This window comes from Gorilla gorilla, chromosome 1 (assembly GCF_029281585.2).
Source record: "Gorilla gorilla gorilla isolate KB3781 chromosome 1, NHGRI_mGorGor1-v2.1_pri, whole genome shotgun sequence".
In the NCBI taxonomy this organism is placed as follows: domain Eukaryota; kingdom Metazoa; phylum Chordata; class Mammalia; order Primates; family Hominidae; genus Gorilla; species Gorilla gorilla.
In genome coordinates this window covers 121327500-121345512 of record NC_073224.2, presented here as the reverse complement: position 1 = coordinate 121345512, position 18013 = coordinate 121327500, and the positions used below count along the sequence as shown (strand labels likewise).

General features: G+C 43.3%; 1 protein-coding gene across 1 annotated transcript in view; it reads right to left on the bottom strand.

Annotated features, from left to right (window-relative positions):
• Positions 1 to 18013, bottom strand: part of PTGFRN (prostaglandin F2 receptor inhibitor) — an 80888-nt gene that overhangs the window by 45246 nt on the left and 17629 nt on the right. The window contains exons 2-3 of the mRNA XM_031014572.3: positions 3156 to 3524; positions 144 to 557 (exon numbers count right to left, since the gene is read on the bottom strand). Coding sequence (XP_030870432.3) covers positions 144 to 557; positions 3156 to 3524 — 783 coding nt within the window. The remainder of the gene's footprint in view (positions 1 to 143; positions 558 to 3155; positions 3525 to 18013) is intronic.

The following is an 18013-nucleotide window of genomic DNA, read 5'->3' as shown; positions in this document are numbered from 1 at the left end:
CCTTCACCCCTAAAAATAAGGCCTCACATGGGAAGCAGAAACAGTTCTTGTCAGAAGGCCATGGGGCTCCCTGGCCCAGTTCTTTATACCACTATCATTAGTCACAAAATAACATCACCTATAACGCATCGTTTCCAGCTCACCTGTCGGCTGGATCACCACGGTGGCAATTTCCACGGCCTTTTCTTGGATTTCCTGCCAGTTGCCCTGCTCGGCGATCCACTCGCTGACGATACACCTGTAGGAGCCCTGGTCGGCAGACAGAGCCCGGGACACTGAGAGGCGGTAGGCGTCGCTGCCCACGGTGTCGAGGCGCACGTCCCCACTGTGGTAGCGCTGCTCGTACCCCAGGCCCGGGTGGAACCTGCCCTCGTGGGTCAGGGCGAGGACGCTCCGCCTGGCCGGGCCGCGGTGCACCTCCCACAGCAGCGCCAGGTGCGTGTGCAGCGGCGAGGCGGAGGCGGCGGTGCAGCGCAGCTCGAAGGGCTCCCCCTCCCGGAGGCTCAGGCTCGGCGGGGGCCGCGCGCTGGGGCCCACGTGCAGGGAGTCGGCCAGCACTGCGGAGAGAGAAAGCTAGGTCAGTAGCCCGTCCACACCGACCCCAGCCGGCAAGGGCCAGTCCACCGCTGCAACCACAGACAATTTCCTCCTCCCTTCCCCATTCCAAGACCCGGATGGGCACGTTTTCCCATTTGGATTCATCTGTAATCTCAATTGACTTTCTGACTTGAAAAAGAAAAATAAAGGTACCAAAAAAACCCCATGCTAGAAGTGGGTGGTAAAAACTCCCTGTGGGAGTCGTGCCTTGGGGATGTGATGTGCTTCTGCTACCCTTAAGGCAAGTTACTTTACCCCTCTGTGCCTCAGTTTCCTAAAAGGAGGATGACAACTGGACCTTCGTCATAGAGTTGACATGAGAGTTAAGTTAAACAGGGTAAGTTCCCAGGACCGTGCCTGGCACTCAGCTGTCATGATAAATCATTGGGTATGACTGTCAAACATTTCTTTGCTTAGGACCAGGGCTAGGCTAGGGAGCCTGCAGAATCTGCAGATAAGGTGACCTTCTAGACTTAAAGTAGCAAGATCCACAGGGGAGAAAGGATGGCATGAGCTGCCTGTGGCTTGCAGCCTGGGGAATGCCCAAGAATGTCTAGGGTGAACACAGCATATCCACATGATAGGAACAGGCCCAGGCACTTCTACAGAGTCTAGAAAAAGGGGACCGCGATCAAGGAAGTATGGGTGGTGTACTCAGGAAAAAAGCAGTAGATGGATACTGCTATTCTGGTAACCAGAAAGGGGGCCACTACCAAGCAGCAGGGAAAAATCTATCAGGCTTGTCGATGAGCTGGCTAAGAGGACCCTCCAACACCACTATTCATCATCTCTTGGTTTTTTTTTTCCCCCAATTCCATATTCAGAAACTAATTCAGTGTCCTTGAGAAGGGGCTATTCTAGATAACATTTAAAAGCTGCTACATTTTTAGGAGGACACATCCTGAAGACCCATCTCTACTGCAAAATAAATATAATGACCTTCTAGTACATGTATCAGTCTGTGAGTCTGGCTAATATGACTCAGTTCTCAAGGCCAGCTCATCTCTCAGAGCACAGATGAATAGTTTCAAAAGCCATGAAGCTGAAGGCCGGGCAGATCCTGGACCACACATGGCAACCATCAGAGGCTCCACCTGGGCAGCAGTCAGTCTCTCTCATGGTCATCCATTGCTTTCCTCACCCAAGAAAGGCCTCCTCTTGTGTCTCCTGCCTTCCAAAGACAGCAGAAGAGGCTGAAAGATACTGGAGGAGCGGGGTGGGGGTGGGGGAATTCTCCCCTTACTCTCCCTCCCACTCAAGAGGAGACTCCAAGGGGATACAAGGGTGCATCTGGCTTAATGAAAAGGTGGCATGTGGCATTATTTAGCTCCAATACAAGAGTGTCTTTTTCTAAATAACATGTTCGGGATTTTCTATAGGAATAAAGAGGTAGATGGGCTGTTTCATTACCTCCTTAATGGACAGTTTTATCCCCTGATGAGTCTAGTGAGGGAACAGTCTCTGAGCTATGGTAGGGTTCTACAAGTCATGAGGGAATGAATGCCTCAATCAACCCTCGCTTTTTATATCATCATGTGCATTTTCTACTTTCTGATAATTACATACATTCTGACCCAGACATAAATCCTTTTGGGAACAAGGCAGGGTACAAATAAATGCATAATTAAGTAACAATAACAACAATTATAATGTTTCTATTTTCTTAGCCCCAAATTAAAATGGTTTGTTCTTGCTTGTTTACTAATTAGCTGTGTGATTTTAGGAAAGTAATTAACCTATGCTCTTCCATTTCCTCATGTATAAATTAGGGAAATATTCTGCCCTATTTTGATTGGGTTCAGAGGATTGAATGTGTGAGTAAATCTAAAAGGACTTGGAAAATGAAACAAACAAACAAAACCCCCAAAACAAATCCCAAAACATTCCAGGTACATAAGGTGTAATATTTGCAAAGCTAGGTCAATAAGCTAGCAGAGACCACATTACATATAACACATAAAACATCTGGTACAAACAAGTACTTAAATCATGAAAGCCACAGAGAAAGACATGAACTTTGAAGTGCCTGTGATTCCCATAAACCTGAGCATCATTAACGTGACCATCCCCTTCCTGTCACTAACCACTGAATGCTTACATGGCACTGCTCTAAGGCTTTACACCTGGTAACTCAGCTGTCCTCACAACCTTTAAGGTTACAGAGGAGGAAGCTGAGGCATGTAACATGCCCACAGCCATGCAGCTGACAAGTAGTAGAGCCAGCAACTAGACTAAACAATCACAGGCAACCTGGCTCCAGAGCCAGCTCTCCAGCACCGCATCATGCTGCCTCCACCTCACTGGGCATAGGGTGGCTCAGAAGCATACTGGAGTGAAGAGAAAGGGCCCTCTGAGGTCATCTGGCCCATCCCCTGCCTTTAATCAGATAACAATGATTTTTAAATTTTAAGACATGATTATTTAAGACATGATTATTCCCCTGGACAGAGGAGGGAGCAGAGCCTCAGAGAAATTAAGTCTCTTGACAAAGTCAACCACAGCCCAGGGGCAGAGAAAGTTCTGGCCCCTGGCATAACAAGCCCATGTGAGGACTGTACCTTTAACCTGCACTGTGTCCTCATAGTTTCCCTGGACAGTGGCATCTGTGCTGGGGGTTGAACATTTGTAGTGGCCTTGGTCTGAAGGCTGGACATTCTTTATGTGGAGCTCCACGGCGTCGTTGGCAGTCCGCCTTAACAGGATCTCGCCCCTCTGCAGCCGCTCCTGGTACAGCTGGGCTGGGAACCCTACCTCCCAGGTGCTTGCAAGCTCCACAAAGCTGCTCCCCAAAGATGAGAAGCTCCAGTCAAAGTTTTGCTCGCTGGGGCCATCATAGTCACTGACGTTGCAGGGGATGACCAGCTCAGTGCCCACCACTCGAACCAGGGTCCCTGTGGGGACTCTCACCACACGCCCTCGACAAAGAGCTGCAATGATAAAAGATGAAAGGCAGGTCTTTAATCACAGAAAGTCTTCCCAGGACAAATGTGGCAAACCTGTGGATGCTCCTGCTCACAGGCATGGCAGAAACGTGACAGCCAAACTACTAGGGAAAATGTGTCTATGCAGAATGTTAAGCCTAACCCTTAAATAATGAGCCAGGAATGCAACCTCAAAATGAGCATCTCTCACACAACCAGTTTCCCAGGACCAACAGGGAGGAAGATAAGCATTAAAAGCAGGCTAACTGTAAACCTCAATAGCTTCTTCCCTCCAGTTACTATTTAACACACCCTAACCACTCAATGTGATGTAAAAATATTTTAGGTTTTGTGTGAAATAAAAGGGCACAGCCAGTCAAGTGTTTACATTTCTGCCCAGCCTATATCAGCCCTCATCCCTAGAGACCATTCCCTGGGGCTCCTGAGACCTGATTTACAATGACGGATGCCAATTTTTAAATCCTAGAGCAGCCTGCTGATAAAATGATTTAACTCCTGTTATCTGACATTGCCTATAAATTAATTTTAAAATATGATGATTTTACCAAGTATTAATTTTCTATTTTCTGGCTCATTTCCTTCTCTACTCTTTGTTCTGATCTAAATTCAGAATGAGGATGGGGAAGCACAAAGGGAGAGAGGCAGGTTGGTTGCTGGGTGTTCCTAGGAATGCAGCAGCTGGTTGCCGGGGATAAGCCCAGTGGACACAGGCAAGACTTCACTGGCTTTCCCTTCCCTAAGAGTGTGCAATTCCCAGCCCTCTCTGGTAGGGACCCTACAACTGGCACCTGTGAGTCCTTTAAGATGTCTTCATTGCAATGAACTTCAGCATGATTTTGCAGTGTATTTACTACCTGTTTAGCATTTCAATTGCACCAAATAAACACATATGGCTCCTTTGTGATGTTCTTGCAATAACATGTAAAAGAGAAAGCATGTCTGAAATCAAGAAGACCTAAGTTGCAATCTGAGAGACCTCTCTTACCTTTGACTTCTGCCACTATGAATTGGGACAAGGCAGCTTCACTGAGTTAATGAAATAAAATGTCTAGGTGAGAGTCTACCATGTAATAAGGGCTCCAGGAAATGGGAACCTTTTATTAATTTTGTATTTTTATCATGTTATAGGTTGAATTATGTCCCCGTCCAAAATTCCTTGTGGAAGTTCTAGCCCCCAGTACCCCAGAATGTGACCATATTTGGCAACAGGGTTGTCACAGATATAATTAGTTGTGATGAGGTCATACTGGAATAGGGTGAGCCCCTAATCCAATACGACTGTATCCTTAAAAAGTGGGTAATTTGGACACACACATGCCCACAGGGAGAAAGCCACATGAAGATAAGGCAGAGATTAAGTGGATATGTCTACAAGCCAAGGACCTCCACAAATTGCCAGCAAGCCACCAGAAGCTAAGGGAGAAGCGCGGAACAGATTCTCCCTCTCAGCCCTCTGCAGGAACCACTCCCCGACACCTTGATCTTAAGACTTCTGGCCTCTGGCATTGTGAGGCAATAAATGTCTGTTTAAGCAGCCTGGTTCATGGTACTTTGTTGCGGCAGCTCTAGCAAACTAATATACTACTGCCACTGTTTTTTCACTGGTTTAATTCATGTTTTGAAATTCTGGGTTCCCAGGAAAACGTGGGAAAGTTTGGAACTTCCTAGAGACTTGTTGAATGGCTTTGACCAAAAGCCTGATAATGACAAGGTCCCAGCTGAGGTGGTCGCAGATGGAGATGAGGAACTTGTTGGGAACTGGAGCAAAGGTGACTCTTGTTATGTTTTAGCAAAGAGAATGGCAGCATTTTGCCCCTGCCCTAGAGACCTGTGGAACTTTGAACTTCAGAGAGATGATTTAGGGTATCTGGTGGAAGAAATTTCTAAGCAGCAAAACATTCAAGAGGTGACTTGGGTGCTTTTAAAGGTATTCAGTTTTATAAGGGAAGCAGAGCATAAAAGTTTGGAAAATTTGCCTGACAATGTAATAGAAAAGAAAAACCCATTTTCTGAGAAGAAATTCAAGCCGGCTGCAGAAATCTGCAATAAGTAATGAGGAGCCTAATGTTAATCCCCAAGACAATGGGGAAAATGTCTCCAGGGCATGTCAGAGGTTTTCATGGCAGCCCTTCCCATTACAAGCCCGGGAGTGGAAAAAGTGGTTTCATGGGCCAGGTCCAGGGTCCCTGTGCTGTGTGCAGCCTAGGGACCTGGTGCTGCTCCAGCCATAGCTGAGAGGGGCCAATGCAGAGCTGGCCATAGCTTCAGAGGGTGCAAGCCCCAAGCCTTGGCAGCTGCCACGTGGTGTCAAGCCTGTGAGTGCACAGAAGTCAAGAATTAGGGTTTGGGAACCTCCTCCTCAATTTCAGATGTATGGAAACACCTGGATGAAAGGCAGAAGTTTGTTGCAGGGGCGGGGCTCTCATGGAGAACCGCTGCTAGGGCAGTGAGGAAAAGGAAATGTGGGGTCAGGGCCCCCACAAAGAGCCCCTACTGGGGCATGGCCTAGTGGAGCTGTGAGAAGAAGGCCACCATCCTCCAGACCCCAGAACGGTAGATCCACCAACAGCTTGCACCGTTCACCTGGAAAAGCCACTGACACTCAATGCCAGCCTGTGAAAGCAGCCGGGAGGGAGGCAGTACCCTGCAAAGCCTCAGGGGCGGAGCCTGCCCAAGACCATGGGAACCCACCTCTTGCATTAGCGTGACCTGGATGTGAGACATGGAGTAAACGGAGATCATTCTGGAGCTTTAAGATTTGACTGCCCTGCTGGATTTTAGAGTTGCATGGGGCCTGTAGCCCCTTTGTTTTGGCCAAATTCTCCCATTTGGAATAGCTGTATTCACCAAATGCCTGTACCCACATTGTATCTAGGAAGTAACTAACCTACTTTTTATTTTACAGGCCCATAGGCAGAAGGAACTTGCCTTGTCTCAAATGAGACTTTGAACTGTGGACTTGTAAGTTAATGCTGAAATGAGTTAAGACTTTGGGGGACTGTTGGGAAGGCATGATTGGTTTTGAAATGTGAGGACATGAGATTTGGGAGGAGCCAGGGGCAGAATGATATGGTTTGGCTCTGTCCCCACCGAAATCTCATCTTTAATTCCCACATGTTGTGGGAGGGACCTGGTGGGAGGTAATGGAATTATGGGGGCAGGTCTTTCCCGTGCTGTTCTCGTGATAATGAGTAAGTCTCATGAGATCTGATGGTTATAAAAAGGGGAGGTTCCCCGCACAAGCGCTCTTCTCTTGGCCTGCCGCCATCCACATAAGATGTCACTTGCCCCTCCTTGCCCTCCGCCACGATTGTGAGGCTTCCTCAGCCATGGGGAACAGTAAGTCCAATTAAACCTCTTTCTTTTGTAAATTGCCCAGTCTCGGGTATGTCTTTATCAGCAGCGTGAAAATGGACTAATATTCCTTGGCCTCCCAGGGTGCTGGGATTATAGCATTATAGCCACCATGCCCAGCCTACTTATGTTTCTTAAGGTAAAGGTAATTTCTGTCACTGGCAACTCAAAGAACGTTGAAACAATATATCACTACCCAGCAGTGACTAATTCTCTGAAGCCATCATTACCACAGTTCACAAAGAAATGAGGTGATCACTTTTTTACATTTAATTTTTGAGACAACCAGACAATTCTGAATCTCCCAATGAGATCTTCTAGAAGAAAGCATCACGGTGGAGACTCTTTAGAGGCAAAACAGCCTTGTGCTTAACCCTCTTGTGCCTCAGTTTCCTCACATGTGAAATGGAGACCATGGTCACCACCCTCCCTGAAGGCTGTGGTAAGGATTAAATGAGGAAATGTACTTACAGCACTCACGATCCCTGGCCTATGGCAAGGGGCTGTGGTTATGTGCTGGGCAGGCCACCTCTAGGATAAACCTGATCATAGTCATTCACCTTGCTTCCTTGGCTAGGTTTACAGAGGAATTTCCTAATGTGTTAATCTTTTCCATTCCTATCCCTTGTCAAGAAGCTGGCCAGGGTGGACAACCTACCCACAAGCATGAGAATGCATCCTTGTAAGGTCTCTATCTTTATCCTTAGTGATGAGAGCTTTAGAAACTAATTCATCTCCTTGTCTGAACTCTCCAATCCTTCCACAGGGCTGCCAAAATCATATTTTCCACATACAAATCCGATGTCACTTCACTGATCAAGTCTTTAATGGCTCCTTATCACCTATAGGACAAAATCAACCCATCAGCCACCCCCAGTGCTGTCACCCTGGCCCCGGCCAGCACCCGTCTCATCTGCATTACTGCAGTGTCCCTTACTGGTCTCCTGGCTTCCATTCTTGTTCTCTAGTCTCAATACAGCAAAGTGATCTTTGAAAAATTTAAGTTGGGTTATATCTTACTCTGTTCAAAGGTCTCCAATCACTTCCCATCTCATTCAGATGAAAGCTGAAATCCTTATAGAGGCAATCCTTACAGGACCTGGCCGTTTTTGTTTCTTGGACTTCCTGTCTGTTCCTCTTCCTCCACTATACTCCAGCCATGCTCTGCTCCCAACGTTTCACCTACTGCAACCTCAGGGCCCTTGCACATTTCCTCAGCCCAGGACACTCTCAGACATTCATCCCACTAGTTCCTTCACCAGCTTCAGATCCATATTCTAATGTCACCTTCTCAATGAGGCCTTTCCTGAGCACCCTAAAGTGGCACATCCCCATTCTTGCTCCTGCCAAATTTTCTCCTTATCAATTATTACTAAAATACTTTATGAACACTTATGTTTTCACTATTATTTGTTTTCTTTTTCTTTTTTCCCCAGTAGAATGTAAGTTCCATATGAGTAGTGATTTCTGTTTTGTCCATTGCTGAATGACAGTGCCTAGAACAGGACCTGGTAAAATAGTAGTTGTTCAATAAATATTTGTTAAATGAATGAATGAATGAATAAAAGACATATAAGACCACTCATGATCTGGCTCATAGCTACCACTTTAGCTTCATCTCCAACTGTTCTCCCACTCTCTGATGCTTCTATCCCACAAAACAAACATCTCTTCACTTTCTGGAAATGCCATACTCTCTGGTGCTTCATGGCCTCTGCTTTCATGCCTCCATCACCTGGAATACCCTCTCATCCATCTCTTCACCCTCTTGTAAGAGGCAGCTGCAGCACCACCTCCTCTGTGAAGCCTTCCCCAACTCCCCTAGGATCACTTAGGTACTCCTTCCTTCATGTTCCAACTCAACCTGCAAAAGTACCTTCAACATTGGCTATATGATAGCTCCACTGGGAAAAGTAAAGCAGATATGAACAGATGCTTGAAAGATCAAATTCTAATCTGAAAAGATATAAACCTGAGCACTGTCTTGCATGCAGAATTAGGATGTCCCCTCATCCATGCAAATCAAGATTTTAAATTTTGGTAACAGAATTTCAAATTGCCACCAAGCAATCTGGTATTTAGCACAGATTTCTTGTAATATTGTTAAATAACAGCTAATGATATTTAAAAATAAATATAACATGGAAAAAATAGAGCATATGGCTCTTTTCAAATCAAAAAGAATATCTACATAGCCACATGTTGCCAATTTTTGTCAAAACCTTTTGTAACAGTTGATAACTGAGGGAAAAAGAGGAAAAGAAAGTTTTCCTCTATTTTTCCAAGTTCTACCAGTGTTTCAAACTGAAGGTCCCAAACACTTCTTTACCTGAACTGTATTAGTTTAGTTCCCCATTAAAATGCCGCTACTAAGTAACAATCTTGAATTATGGCTTCATTTGTTTTCAGGAGTCAATATAAGAAACCTTCATATGAAAAACATTTATCAGCCTTAAAAGTCCTATTGAGGACACTACTGGGTTGTTCAATGACACAAAAATTCACATAATAAAATTCCATTAAAATTTAATACCAGAAAAAAAAAATACCTGTTGATGGACCATTGTACATTCTTTCGAAAAAACAGGAACTACACAGGTTTCTCTTACCTCTCGGGGCAGTTACCACAGCCTCAGAGTACCTTTGATACCCAAGACAAAATAAGGGCACTTTAACTCTCACCTTCGTGCAGTGTTTACGTATATGTATGTGTATTTCATTGGAAGTTGACTCAAATATTTGGGGGTGGTAAGCAGAGTTTAAATTTCAAAAGACCAATAATTGAGATTTCTACTTTTAGATTTTTGCTTTTTGCTATCATAGAGTAGCTAATATCAGATCACTCCCCACCCCCTGCCCCCACCCTCACTCCCACTACAGAAACCATAAAAGATAGATAAAAGCTAACTGAATGCAGTGGTGAGCAACCAAGGCAGCCAGGCTCAAGGGTCCAAGCTCACAGAAAGATACTGAAGTGGACTCAACAATACCCACTGCCTTTTCTCTTCAGATATTTGCTATTTTTAAGTGGTGCAGGCTAGAAAGCAAGTAGAAGTAAGTAACTCAGAGCTTCCAGCACCTTGTGGGGCCAAGAAGACAACTGAAGTTCAAGGATACTAAGAAGGTCAGAGTTTGAGGTGCAAGATCCTAGGAAAAAAAGGCAACAGCAGAGAAGTGAGCTTGACATACTACATTGTTTTCCCCCTCAAGGTAACTGACATGAAAGATACATTGAAGAGTATGGGGAGGTAGTAAGTGGCTGAGAAGCTAAGCAGAAAATAAACACTAGGGGGCTAAAGGTTAAGCAAAATTTTTGACCATTTCACAATATGGGGAAACAAAAACTAGAATTCTGGGTCCACAAAGGAAGGTGGTAAACACTCAGATTCTCAGTTACAACCCTGGAAGGGCTATGCTCTTGGAATAAGAGCAAAGCGGAAAAAGCAACTAGCTCTCATCAAGACTAAAAGACAGTCTCAAAGCATCTCAGTTCCTCATGGATAAAGATGAGCTTCTCTTACTCTACTGGCCTGTTACGAAAAAAGTAAATCTTCTCAGATAGAAGATGACATCATACAGAGCCACTACAATTTTTCAGTGCTCAGTTAAAACTTACCAGGTATTCCAGATGACAGAACCAAATAAACAAAAACAAAAGAGAAAAAATAGACAATAGAAACAGACCTCCAGGGATCCAGATATTGGTCTTATCAGACATAGACTGTAAACTAACTATAATTAATTTACTAAAGAAATAGAAAACAGGATTTCACCCAAACTGAAATATATTGAAACAATCAAATTGAAACTTTAGAACTAAAAAAAAAAAATACAATATCCGAAATTAAGAGGTCAATAAATAGGTTTGGCAGCAGATTAGATGCAGCACAGAAGTCAGCAGCCAGGCACAGTGGTTCTTGCCTATAATCCCAGCACACTGGGAGGCTGAGACAGGAGGACTGCTTGAGCCCAGGGGTTCAAGATCAGCCTGGGCAACATAGTGAGACCCTGTCTCTAACAACAACAAAAAAAATTAGCCAGGCATGGTGGCACACATCTGTAGTTCCAGCTACTCAGGAGGCTGAGGTGGAAGGACTGCTTGAGCCCAGGAGATGGAGGCTGCAGTAAGCCATGACTGTGCCACTGTACTCCTGCCTGGGCAACACAGTAAGACCCTGTCTCAAAAAAAAACAAAACAATCACAAAAACAAAACAAAATAAAACAAAAGTCAGTAAACGTTATTCAAACTGAAGCCCAGGGTATAAAAAAGAACTAAAAAAGCCAGACAAGAATCTATGAGACACGGTAAAAAGGCCAAACATATGTGTCATAGAGGCCCAGAAGGACAGGGAGAGACTGTAGTAGAATTAGGCATAATTTTTGAAGAGATAATGGCTAAGACTTTTCTTAAACCAACAAAAGACATCATGCCACAGATTCAAGATAAGATATGTATCATAAACAGAATAAATACAAATAAAACCACACCTAGGTAAATCATAGCAAAACTACTGAAAGGCAGAGAAAGGAACAGGAATACAACTGATGGCTAACTTTCAACGGAAATGATGCTCATGAGAAGACCACAGAATGACATCTTTAAAGTGATGAAAGGAAGTAACCGCCAACCTAGGATTCTATACAGAGAAAAAAAATCCTCAAATAGGAAGGCAACATAAACATGCTTTCAACCAATTCTCAACAAGGGAAAAAGAATTAATTGCACCAAAAATAAATACTAAAGGGGGTTCTTCAAATAGAGGGAACATAATCCCACTTGAAATCATGGAAATGTGAGAAGGCAAAGTGAGCAACAGAAAGAATAACTATGTGGGTAAACCTACTGAATATTGACTATAAATACAATATTAGTAATGTCTTCTGGAATTCAAAATATATACATAATTAAAACATATGACATCAATAGCAGAAAAAGTGAGGGGAGGGGTGGAATACATTGGAGCTTAAATGTTGTAAGGTCTTTCATTATCCTGGAAGTGGTAAAAGGATCACTAGTAAACACTAACAGATCACTGATACGTGTTCTAATCTCTAGAGTAACCACAAAAATGAAAGACTGAACAACAAGCTAATCAAAGACCCCATAATTTCAGCTAAAATCATATAAGCATTTCTCATAGTATTTATTTCATGATGTATTCAGTTTGATTTACTATCAAGTCTCCCAGTCTCTCTCCACAACAATATTAGAATTGAGTAAGAGGAAGAATAATAATGTACAGTGTTTCTTACATGGCATGCACTGACTGAGCCAGGCACTATCCACAAATTGTCTTAATCCACAGAAGACAACCATAAGGTAGCTATTACCACCCCTATCATAGATATGAGGAAATTGAGAATCAAAGAAGTTGAATAACCTCCTGAAGGTCATAACAGCTATAATGTGAGGGACTCAAACCCAAACTTGATAGTGCAGCATAAGCCAAAGATGGGATGGATTTGGTTTGCCTTCAACTGCATTATATATTATCATCCTGTTGATTTTTTGTCTTTAATCTGAGTAGGAAAAAGAAACAGCTTAAAATTCCCTATATTTCATATTCTCCATGGGCAATGGAACCAAGATAGGCAGCAAAGTAACACAGAAATGAGTCATTGAAAGAAGAAATATTATATATTTTCAATGTGAAGTAGATAGATGAGAGAAATAAGAGAAACTGGATTGTTAAAAATTTCTTCAAAAATTTTTCTGATGTACTACCTTTGTTATTTTAAGTGATACCAACTTTAACACCACACATATTTATACTCAAAAATGGTGCAGAGAACTTTATTCCAAAATCATACAGGAGGGACTTTTAGAAGTCCTCTGCTCTGACTTCTCAGCAGTAGAAAATTAACAACCAAGAGTTAATTGTTTCCCGATTACCATTTCCCTACCTCTGGAATACTCAAGAAAGTAATTAAATGCCTTCGACTTTCTTCTATCAGGTGGAATCGATGGGAACAGGTAGAAAAAGGCAAGTTCTTCAAAGTAAACAACTACTCCTGCAATGTTTATTTAAATAAGTGCTATTGCCAACCATGAGGAATCATTAAGAAAGACAAGGCAATGAAGACTACACTTCATTTATCTATGCTTTTCCACCTCCTTCTGATATCCATGGGAAATGGATTTTATTTCTCAGGTTATCATCAACATTATTCTAAATCAAGACCTGCAGAGTATAGCATATTTGCTAAAAATTCTTCCAATTGTTTCTATTTCTGCTCAAATTTTATTATTTCACTGAGCTGCCTAGAAGCAAACAATCTGACTTTCCAATCTGAACCATTTGTAAGATAAGTATCAGCAGTTATTGAATCCAGTGGTACAGGTGAGTTGAAATGCTGAAACTAAAGAGCTTATGGTTTTCAGCATGCCTTGTAAATGGGTGCCTAATTCCCACTTCCCGAGTCCTTACAAGGCTTTTAGGAGAGACTCGGGGCCTATGGATTGCCACATGGAGTTCCCAGTCCACATGTGAGCTAGAAATGAATGCACAGAAAGTCAAACTTATAAAACCTTATAGTGCCTTTACTGGAGTACCTGACTCAACAAATGAAAAACCTTTGTCTCCTCAAGTCTGCCACTGAGAGGTCTGACAGGAAAGGATCATGCCAACTTTCATCTAGACAGTCCCTAAGTCATGAAAATGCAGCAAGGCACATTAAACAAGCTATAGCCAGCAGAGAACGTGTAATAAAGTCACATATGGCAGAACTTCAAAACCCCATCCAGAAGCAAATAAGGTTCTACTAGAACAGTGCTTATAATCATTAAAAAAAAAAAAAAAAAGAAAAAGTTCACCTAAGACCTCACTGAGATACACTAGACAAATGTAAGATAAGATAACTCATTCAACACACAGCTACTGAGCAAAAAGTCCCTGTGCTAGGTGATAAGTGAGAGTGAAAGGTTAGTCAGCTTGTGGATCTTCTTTTAAGGCACGTATGGTATGCTAAGAGTCAGGAGGTGTGTAACAGTGCAAACTGTCATACAGGCTGTATATCCTTTATTCAAAACGTTTGGGACCAGAAGTGTTTGGGATTTCAGATTTTCAAATATTTGCGTTCTTACCAGTTAAGGATTCCCAATCTGAAAATCCAAAATCCAAAGTGCTCCAACGAGCATTTCCTCTGAGCATGACCTCTGAGAAACGTATCAGTGCTCAAAAAGTTTCAGATTCTGGAGCATTTCCAATTTTGGATTTTTGAATTAAGGATGCTCAACCTGTATAAGGAAGGATATAAATAATCAAAGAGATGCACTAACAGGTGCCTCAGGGGTCAAAAGAGAATGAGGACATTTCCATCCAAAGGGATTCATAAAAAGCTTCATGCAGTGTCAATATTCGAATTTGGCCTTTGAAAAATGGTTGGATGAGGGGGAGGTTTAACAGAAGACATGAAGGAGGAAAGTGACCAGAGATAAGGGGTGTAGCATAAGCAAAGACCTAAAGGAGCCATGGGGGACACAGGCAGGTAGTGGTGAAGATAGGGTGACTAAAACAGTGTATCAAGAGCAGACTGGAGAGGAGACATGGAGGCCCAGAGATCATTCAGGGACCCTCTATCAATGGTGGGGAGAGGTAATAAGAATGAAAACAAGGGCAATGACGGGAATCAAAAGGCAGCAGCTCTGAGAGCCACAACAGAGGAAGGGTCAACTGGTAGACCTGTGAGGGGAGACAGAAGCCAAAGGGAAGCTAATCACTGGTGAAATCTATTTTCTTATAGTAAGATTTTGACCAGTAGAAATGTCCACTGGACAGTTGGAATGGAAACCCCTAGAAGATATTTGAGCCTAACATCAATGTGGAGTCACATGCACGGAGGGAGGGGGGGTAAAAAGGAAATCTGCCCAGCAGTGAAGATGTGGGAGTCGATGACACCACCAGGAGACAGATTACTGTACAGAAAAGAGGGAATGGGACAAAACCACAGCAAAGTCCTATGTTTAAGGCATGAGCAGAAGAAAAAGAGTCAGCACAGAAAAAAGAAATAGTAGCCAGTTAGGAAGAAAACCAGGAAAGGCTTATGCCCTAGCAGCCAAGGGATGCAAGAATTTCAAGAAAGGGTTTGAAGTAACACTTACTGTTTCTTTATGAACATACTCATCTACTTGCTCCTGGCAGACTGCAAGCTCCTTTAAAGCAGGAGCTGTTTCCTACCCATATCTGCATCCTGCACAATATCTAAAGCAGACTCCTACTATATGCCTTTGTTTGAAAAAAATGAACAACAATGTCAAACATGCAGAAAAGTCAAGGAAGGTGGGTGCTGAGAAAAGAGAAATGAACTGATGGCTAAGTAATCACTGGCAACCTCCAGGAAGGCGCATTTTCAATGACGGGTATGGGATCTGGAAAGTAAGAGCCAGGAGAGAAGGAACAAAGATGTAGGGAAGAGAAGGCACAACCATGAAAAAGGCACTGAAGCAGCAAGCAGGGGGTTCATCCTGCAAAGTCAGCCAGTCAGTCCCCCAAAGCACCTTCTAGGCACTGGGGACACATGGCCACCAGTCCCTGCCTGCAAGAAAACTGTGTTCTAGGAAAGAGACAGTGATGAAGTAGACCCACTGACAAATGCTATTCAGTTAAAATATGACAATATGAAGTGTGGTCAGGAAAGGCCTCTCTGAGAGGGTCATGTCTGAGTTTAGACCAGAATGACGAAGAGACAGTGATTGAAGCTCTGGGGCAAAACTGCTCCAGACACAGAACAGCAAATATAAAAGCACTGTGATGGAGCAAGCTTGGGTGTTTAAAGTACAGAAAAAAAAGATCACTGTGACTGATCACAGTGAATGAGGGGGCAGGGGCCCTGGATTCTGGTTGAAATGGGAAGCACATCAACGAGAAAATCATAGAGCCTACTTTCTTTGTAGAAATTTCAGTCTGACTGCTGTGGGAAAGACAGATTATATGGGGCCAATTTGGAAGCAAGGACACCAGCATGGGGGAAGTTTCTGTAGACCAAGCAAAAGCTGATGAACACCGGCCTTGGTTGACAGTGGTGGTGACTCTCAGGAGTAGTCAGATTCAGGACTTAACTTGTATATGAATGAAAAGACAAACTGACTTTTTGAATGTGGGGAATGAATAAGAGAGCAATCAAGAATGATCTAGGCTTCTGGCTTGAGCATCTGGCATACAGGGTGATGCCACTTACTGAGACAGCAAAGTAATTAGAGGGAAGCAAATCTGTACCAAGGAAAGCAAGAGTTGTCTTCTGGTCATTTTAAATGTGAGGTCCCTATCAGACACCAAGTGGAAGTGCAGTGGAGTAGGCAGCTGGATGTTTAAGTCTGGAGCTCAGTGGGGAGGTCCAAGCTGGAGATACTCACTAGAGAGTCATCAGCACACACAGAGTATTTAAAGCCACAGGTTGCCTGGGGTCACTTAGGGAAAGAATACACATAGTGAGGAAAAAGAGCCAAAGATAGAGCCCTTACTTTTTTTCAGGTTAGACAGAGAAAAGGAGTAAAAATATTAAAAAGTTTTGAGGCAAAAGCTTGAGGTTTCTTTGCTTGGTCTCTATTGTCTCAGTAAAATAGTAGAAAGGAGTTCAGATGCTAAAGATCCTGACAAAGGTTTAGAATAAGCATCAGAAGAAATATAATAGGAAACCATCACAAAAGGAACACAAAGGAGAGCTGAGCTGCGGTAAAGATGCCAGGACTTTGCTGGAATCTCAGATGGGCAGACTTTGAGATTTTCCCCAGCAAGATCATAAAGTTCAGGCTTACAAACTACGATTGGTGTGAATTACTGAAATGTAATACAATGTGAGGTCTGGCAAAGAAATATGACAGAGGGTCCCAGGTTGTTAACAAGCTCACTGCTGAAATGCTGACCACCAGAGTCTACCCTGGATTCAGAGCCAAGTAAAGTGAGAATGGCCTGATGGACTGAAAAGGAAGAATGTTCAAAATCAGGGAATCACAATTAGGATGAAGAATAGGTTCAACAGATAGGAGGGAATCTGAAAGGAGTAAAGCAAGGAGGTTGTGGTCACAGAGGGAAATATCAGAGTTGACAATCAAAAAGGTGAAAGAATACTAAGTGATGACAAGGCCCAGGTGTGGCCATTAAATCTCACAAAGTCTGTTATTTTCTCCAGGGGCTAAAATTATCACAGCAGGCACTCTCTGAGTCCTTGTTAGCCTGTGCCTGGCTACAGAAACACGAGGCAGGGGCAGTGTGACCAACAAGCCACAGGGGGTAAGAAGGGTGGTCCAGAGACTTAAATCTTGTTTCTAATTGACATTTACATGACAGTTCTGGCTCTAATGTTATCTATCCTGCCATTTATATCTGGAAATCTTCTTTCAGCCTTCATACACATGTTCTCCAAATCAAACAAGATTAGAAAGGAGGCGACAAAGACTTTGCATTTCATCAGTACTGACAGGCTCTTCACAGTCAATGCAACTTTTCTTAGTTTTTGCTGCCAAGACAACCATTACCTCCTGCATCACACCTGTAATCCCAGCACTTTGGAAGGCTGAAGTGGGAAGATGGCTTGAAGCCAATAGTGCAAGACCAGCCTGGGCAACACAGATCTCGTCTCTATAAAAAAAAAAAATTTAATTAGCTGGGCGTGGTGGCATGTGCCTATGGTCCTAGCTATTTGGGAGGCTGAGGCAGGAAGATGGCTTGAGCCTGGGAAGCAAAGGTTGCAGTGAGTCATGATTGCACCACTGCACTCCAGCCTGGGCAACAGGGAACAGGTCGAGACCCTGTATCAAAAAAAAAAAAAAAAAAAAGGTAAGCAAGGCAGAAAGACATACAGTGCCACCAACAAGTGAGGAACAAAAATGCACGGTACTTCTTCAAGACTGGATCATTAACTAACTGAATTCCTTCTTACTAGTAAAGCACTAGATCATATAACTATGACATTGCTTCCAGTTTTGTGGCCTTTGAGAGATCCTGGGAGGCCAGAACCATGTCAAACCTTTAATTCTACATTATGAAATTATGAGGTTTTGTCACCTGGCTAAGCTGTAACTACATATCCCAGAATCCTCTTATCTGTGTAGTTCCAGGTTAGGGTTGGACAAAATAGAACTTCATGTCAGATTTGGGAGATGGAAGTCAAGCGGCAGCCA